Here is a 6,930-nt window from a genome sequence, read left to right on the forward strand (position 1 = left end):
AATAAAATAAAATAAAATAAAATAAAATAAAATAAAACAAAATAAATGAACTAAATGCCTTAAATATTATAGGATCCTGGATGGAGGAAAGCAGCGATTCTTGCCAATATTGCAAAAACTGACATACTTCTCTCCAAAAATAAAACTAGCTACCACCCCAACTGCCACTACTGGGGAATTACACAGACCAACAAGGTTTCAGAACCAGAAACTTGTATATGTATACTTTTCCGAAGGTTTTCGGTGCGTTAAATTCGAATCTGCACTCAGAATTTCTCTGTTTGTTGCGGTTTAAAATATATCCTAACATAAAAGTGCAAAAATTGGTTACCTGGGACAGGAAGCTTACCTAGAAATGCGAACCCGAACAATGAACTAAGTATGATGTCGATGCAAAGGCAAATGAAGGAGCAATTTGATAATAGTTTCGGATTTCACATCCGCTGTTGAAGTCTCCCTCTGAAAGATGTTCCTAAAGGCAAGTAGTGTTTTTTTCATTCATGCCGGAAGAACGTGTGGCAAAAATTACTTTCAAACATCCAAATATGTATGTACATGTGCATATGATTTTGCCTGCCACAAACCTCACAAATGTAATCCCAACATCCACACACACACACACATACACATACTCGTTAATCGCATATGGATATTTACAAATATTTTGTCAACAATTTACAAATTAAGCCAATTGTCATAACCTCACTTACTTCGATTAAATATTTGGCATATTGGCGTCAATTAATTTCAAAATATTTGCACGGAAATTGCAAAATTTCCCATCATTCAAATATATAAAGAAATTAATTTGAAAATTATTTGTGGTGCAGTCAAATGTTAAATTACTACGTAAAAGAAATTCTTCAAATTGGCGTGTTTTGATGAAGTAATTATGGCATGAGCTGCAATTAGCAAAAACCGTTTGATGATATTCAGGCGCCGATGTGCTGATTGAAAATGCAATTTTTTTTATAATAATCCTTTATTTGTTGATCTACTAGGTTGTGTTGGCTTACATGTTTTGATTATAAGTATATGGAGATTTAAAAAAATTTTCTAAATATGATTCAATCTATACTGAGGCTAAAAATATGCATGAGCAGGCATTTGCACAAACTTAGATGTAGTATGTATGATGTGTGTACATACATATATGCATATAATCGTAATCGGCTCAGTAAAAATTGCAAATTGAATACAAAAATAATGGCAATCAAAATTTCACTGCAGCAAATCATTTTTAATCTGGCAATTCATGCCAGATTTTGATGAAATTTTTGCACTCAAAATAAATTGAATAAAAATTATTCAACAAATTTTAATTCAAATGTGTGCATTTTCGAGTGAATGTAGAGTCGCTATAATGCTAAAAATAAGCAAAAATACACACACTGCTGGGAAAATGTGAACTAAATAGTAATCTATAGTGCTAATAAAGCCCTGGCACTGCTGTTTCATCCAATTTATGGTGCGTCTTGAATATTTTTTTGAGAAATCTGCCAAGTGGAAATTAAATCTTTAAATATTGCAAAAAATCAAAATAAAAAAAAATCGAAAAAAAATTTTTGTGAAACAAATATACTTATATCTTCTTTGAAGATTTTAATTCAAAAATTTAAATTTTGTTTATTATTTGAATTAAAAATTTTGGATTTATCCCAAACAAGTACGATTTAACAAGATTTACTTTTATCTTTATGAATGTCATGCAAACAAACAAATTTCAAAATTTTCAGGAAGAAAAAGTGAAAATTTTCTTAAGTGGAATTTTGGTTTAATTTTAAAATCTATGTTCAGTTCAGGATTTTGACAAATTTTTTTGAAAATAAGTCTTCATTTTGAAGCTAAATCTGCACTTCTGGCAACACTGATGACAAATGGTTTTTATGAGAAGCTAATCACTATTGTCGGTCGCTGTGATGTAGTGGTAAGCAGTCCGCGCTTCTACTTCGCAGCGCCTGGATTCAAGCCCTGGTCAAAGCAACATCGCAAAATAATATAGAAAAAAGTTTTTTTTTTTTAACAGCGGTCGTCCCTCGGTGGGCAATGGCAAACCTCCGAGCGTACTTCTGCCATGAAAAACAGCTTCTCATAAAAATACAATCGCCGTTTGGAGTCGGCGTAAAACTGTAGGTTCCTCCGTGCATGGAGTCGCTCTCGTATGTGTATTGCTAGAGATCTAACTTAAAATAAAGAACGAAAAAAAATAGAAAGTTGCCACCTGTTCGAAAATTGCAGTTTATGTAAATTAATAACATAAAGTAAATATTGCAATGTACCTGTCAAGAGGAAGAGGTTTAAGAAGGCTTACAGCCGAAAATATTTTTGTGGAGGTTGCCACGGTTTTTATTTAATTTAATTGATAAGTAACATCAATTAAATTGTGCAATATCAGTGTCAAATGCAGAGGTTTAGGAAAGTTTACTGCCCAAAATTTATTTTTAGGAGGGTTGGCACCTGTTTGAACAATTTTATTTATGTAATAAAATTGATAAAATAAATGAAATATTAAGAGGCGGGTATCAAAAAACACCAAAATATTTTTAAGGCGCAGTGAAGCACGCCGGGTATTTGCCAGTTTTTTTTTTATAAAATTCTAGCACAGTATAGTACCAGCACCAAATAAATCCACATTTTAAACTTCGAACAAAAATTATAAAAATTCGACAAACTTTAGCAATTATATTTACAAAATTTGGGTAGCCCATTAAACTTTAGTAGGTTTAAGTGCAACTTTTAAGACGCTAGGAAATCGCGTTGATTTTTAGGAAGCTTGTCAAAATACAATTTAAACAAAGTTTTAGAGAAAAAAACAATTGCCCTACATATAAAGCTATACTCGTAAGCCAAAATTTAGGGGGCATCGGATATAACTATTCTACGCGTGATCTTTCAAAGACGTGAGCAGATAATGGTTAAATAATTTAACTTAAATGCTTAAAAAAGACAACACCGAGGAAAACCATAGCCCCCTTATTTCAGTATTGAAGCACATAGGCGTCATTTTAGAGCAGCGATGGGCAGAGACAGCTTTTACTCTGCGCGCGCCTATACAAAATATATAGAAAGCTTGAAAGAACATTGCCTACGGGCAAGACAGTGCCCATCGCCGCTTTGGACAAAACACTGACAAGGCAGCCCAACGTTGCGGATCGAACGAGAAAGCACGCTTGCAAGGCTCCCATACTGCTTTAGATCACATTTGGCCTCTTCATACATAGGTACGCGTGCCAAAGCTTTCAAAAGCTCTCTGTATAATTTATATAGGGCAGACACAAAATGAAAGCTTTCGCTGGCCAACTCTGAATGTAGACAGTAGCTGTAAGTTCATGCTTACTAAAGCTTTACTAAACTGTATAGCCGTAGGGCTTTTTGGTAAAATTCGTCAAGCCGTAATGCTATACATAAGACCAAATGAATTACACCGTATACCGTATGCCGATTCCGAAAGATTTCTTTTGGAATATGTATTTGTTTAAGGCCGCTAGACCACTACTTCATCAACTCTTTTCCCAACCTGGCTTCTGATATATTCCGATAGATAAGCAGTTACCAGGCCATTGTGAAACCTCGCCTAAAGAGACAATAGAATGAAATTTGCCACACTGAGAAAAGAGTTTAGTTACGTCAACTAAATATGTTTTCTTCAACACATGATTTAGTTATAATTACATTATTTGGTTATAGTTACCAAATGATGTGTTGTGAGAAATTTATTTAGCTGACTTTTTTCTGTGTGCCCACATAGTTGGGTCGTAGAGACATGCGAGTAACGTTCACCCATCTGCCTGGAAGGGAAGTACTATGTCTGACGTCACCACCTTCAATAATGGCTTATATTACACTTCTTCGAGAATAAAAATATAATTGGGCCGGCAAAATCGACTTGCAGGACGATCCAACAAATCTAGCCAGATTAGACAAGAAAAGGTCAGACTTACTAATTCGCTGTAATGTCTTCTACTTCGGCTAGTCAGCAGCAATATAAGCGGCAACTGTTTAATGTACAGACATTGTACTAGACCGTGGCAAGATAGAAATTGAAAGCAGCCTACACTGTAACTTCACTGTTACTTTTCTGACTTTCTGGCGGAGCATTTCAGAAGCAGACGTATGTGTACCTGTCTCCCTTACTAGATCCAGGCAGCCATTCCAACCTAACCTAAACTAAATTCACTTTAAAAAATATTACGGAAAAATAATTAAATTTCTCCGAACCAAGTAGTCTTTAACAAGTAATGGAACACAATAAATGTGAAGGCATTTATCAACAGCCTGGTAGCGCCATCAGGTTTTAATAATACGAATTTCATAGCTTTATTAACTTTTGGCAACAATCATTTCGTATTTAAGACTCCACCATTTCGTTAACGTCCACGCTTTCGTCCCAGCGGATACTTCACCGTCACTCTTTTACCCACAGCACGAATGCCTGCCCAGGTTTCCCTCACCAAGCGATCAATATCGGATGCTGGCGGCTCAAAACCGCTACTACCAGCAAAAGGCAATTCCATTGTGTAGGTCAATGCAAAGCCATCATTGAAGGCATAGTCATCGCTTGCACCACATGCTTCACCATAGAGCGCTGTCGAAGAACCCACTTCGTACTCGGTGCCGTTGTATGCGTGTATAGCTTCCGCACCTACTACACCCACTTCATGCAAGTCCTCCCAAGTGTCTGGCAATACACTGCGAACAATAATCAAGTTTGCAACGTGTTTGATATAATTAAAAAATAGAAAATGTCCTGCATTTGCTGTGAGTATACTCACGGCCCCCAACCCCATGGATAGTAGAAGGCGCTGCCATACGAGTGCAAAGACAAGTATAGAATACCGCGACCACGTAGCGTATGCAGGATATCACGCACTACCACCGTTTCGGGCTCTGAAAATGGTCGCGGCCCAGCGTAGAAATTTGAGCAGGGATCCGATGATGCACCCTTTTCTAACCAATGAAAATCAAAGTTGCGATTCGGATCGGTGCCATAGCACACGGTGCCATTGCTTAAGGTGACAGGTTGGCGTGTCTTACGCCAAAGTCTTGTCTCACTCGACAACTGCGTGTACTCATAACCATCGGGATTCACCACCGGCAATACGATCCAATCGTAATCGTTTAAAAGCTCAGCATGCTCTTCGAAATTTTCAACCAATTCGCCTATTGAAAAAACGACCGTGGCCGGAGATATCCATTCGTTTGCATGAAAACCACCATCAATGAAAATTACATTTTTACCGGCGCGTCCATCACCATTCGTAATGGTTATGGTCTTCAACAGTCGCCCTTCGTATGATTTACCAACAATTTTGACGTAAACACGCGATGGATAGCGTGCTGCCAAATCGTCTAAATAGGCATTGATTTCGCTGTGCGTGTGGTAACGTTCGGTGCCAAGACGGCCAGTGCCGGCGGCATATGGTTTTGATTGGTGGAGCATGCGATGCTGCAGCACTTCATCTTGGAGAGTGCGTCCGAAATTTGAGTTTTGTAATGTGTGTGATATTTGTTGCTTTTCAAGTACAGCTTTAAGCGCCGCTTCATTTTCTGGTGAAACAAGTACGCTTGCGCTTCCGTTGAAGTTGCGACCTAGTGTAAGGAATTCATATTTGTCGCTGACTTCACTGGCTAGTGCGCGAAGTGCTTTCCTTCCAGCGAGGTTTTTCGCTTTGATTTCATAAACCTTATAACTTCAAGTAAATTATGTATTATGTTTGTTAGACATATTTCGATGCACACAAAAAGGAAGTTTCTGGTCTCACCCATCATATCTGCCAGCGCTCGCAAGTGCTAACGCTCCACATAAGACCAATAGGAATTGAAAGAATTGTTTAAGCATAACAGCAACTAAACTACACAAACTCCAATCAATTACTGAGTTGGCTACTATATGAAACGCTTTAAGCACCCATGGAGTACATGCATAGAATAATTTATTTTTGCACAGCTAATACGAGTATAGGGTGATTCAAGGGTGATGCAGATGGTTTTTAATCGGATTTATTTAGCTAATTTTATTTATTTTTTTAATACGCTCAACTTGGGTTTAAAATGAAAGGACTAGACTGGCAAACTACCCTGCATTACAAAATATCCAAAGATCCAAATCTAAATCCAAGATGGTCGCCACCAAAACAGGCAGTTTATTTTTTTTTCAATCCCCTCTACGAAATTGAGTGGCTTGACGAGTAGACCACTGCGCATTTTAGAAAAAACAATCCTTATTGAAAATCGCGTCCCAAACACTGACATCTAAAGCATAGTTCACTCAAAATCGGTACGCATGAAATGGGTTATATCTTTTTAATAGGTTTTCAGAAAAAAAAATTTAATATGTTAAAATAAAGAGAAAACATTCCATTATAGATACATGTTACCGAAAGTTTCATATTTTGCTTGGATAAATAAATAAGAGGCAATTTCTTTGATAATGATCAAATTTTTCTGAACACCCGTTCTAGAGACTTGTGTAGTCAACTTGCTCTACTAAACTATCTTCAGTTTATGTTTTTCCACAGCTCGCACATCTCTACTAATTTTGTTTTAAATAAATACCATGTATTTTTCGATTTTACTTAAATAGGTGATATTCGTAAATTGATGACTTCCAGAACTTTATTCAAATCATTGGCTTCAAACTGATTTAAAGTTACCTGTGAATAATTAGTTTTCATAAAAACCAACCAACACTTTACAAAAGGTCCAAAGTAAATGATACAATGAAATTACACTTTGTGCAAGCGCTCCCACCAGCATATTTCTGGGGTCATATGACCCATTGTGGAGTCTGATCGAGTTTTAATGAGACTGTCTCGATTCTCTTGTCATTTCATAGCATTTTGACGACTGTGTCAACTTCTATAGATTTAGTTGTAAAAGGATATCATCCTGTTTCTTTTTAGCTTAAAACTTTTAACGTGGGAGTTGATC

At 36.7% G+C, this 6,930-nt stretch overlaps 1 protein-coding gene across 1 annotated transcript; it reads right to left on the minus strand.

Annotated features, from left to right (window-relative positions):
• Nucleotides 1–4,367: 4,367 nt before the first annotated feature.
• On the minus strand, nucleotides 4,368–5,839 carry LOC118746979 (carboxypeptidase B-like). The gene is made up of 3 exons (XM_036480974.1): nucleotides 5,763–5,839; nucleotides 4,773–5,690; nucleotides 4,368–4,689 (listed from the first exon to the last, which is right to left on the minus strand). Exons 1-3 carry the CDS (start codon nucleotides 5,837–5,839, stop codon nucleotides 4,368–4,370), a joined length of 1,317 nt encoding a protein of 438 aa, XP_036336867.1.
• Nucleotides 5,840–6,930: the final 1,091 nt, after the last annotated feature.

The sequence above is a fragment of the Rhagoletis pomonella genome, unplaced genomic scaffold (assembly GCF_013731165.1).
Source record: "Rhagoletis pomonella isolate Grant_MI unplaced genomic scaffold, Rhpom_1.0 Rhpom_scaffold_00011, whole genome shotgun sequence".
NCBI classification, from domain to species: Eukaryota; Metazoa; Arthropoda; class Insecta; order Diptera; family Tephritidae; genus Rhagoletis; species Rhagoletis pomonella.

Bases quoted from the DNA above. Each gene is read 5' to 3' on its own strand.
- LOC118746979 (XM_036480974.1), bottom strand. From the start codon at position 5,839: ATGCTTAAACAATTCTTTCAATTCCTATTGGTCTTATGTGGAGCGTTA. The intron at 5,691-5,762 runs GTGAGACCAGAA...ATTTACTTGAAG, and splicing joins AGCGCTGGCAGATATGATGG to TTATAAGGTTTATGAAATCA. The intron at 4,690-4,772 runs GTGAGTATACTC...TATTGTTCGCAG, and splicing joins TATCCATGGGGTTGGGGGCC to TGTATTGCCAGACACTTGGG.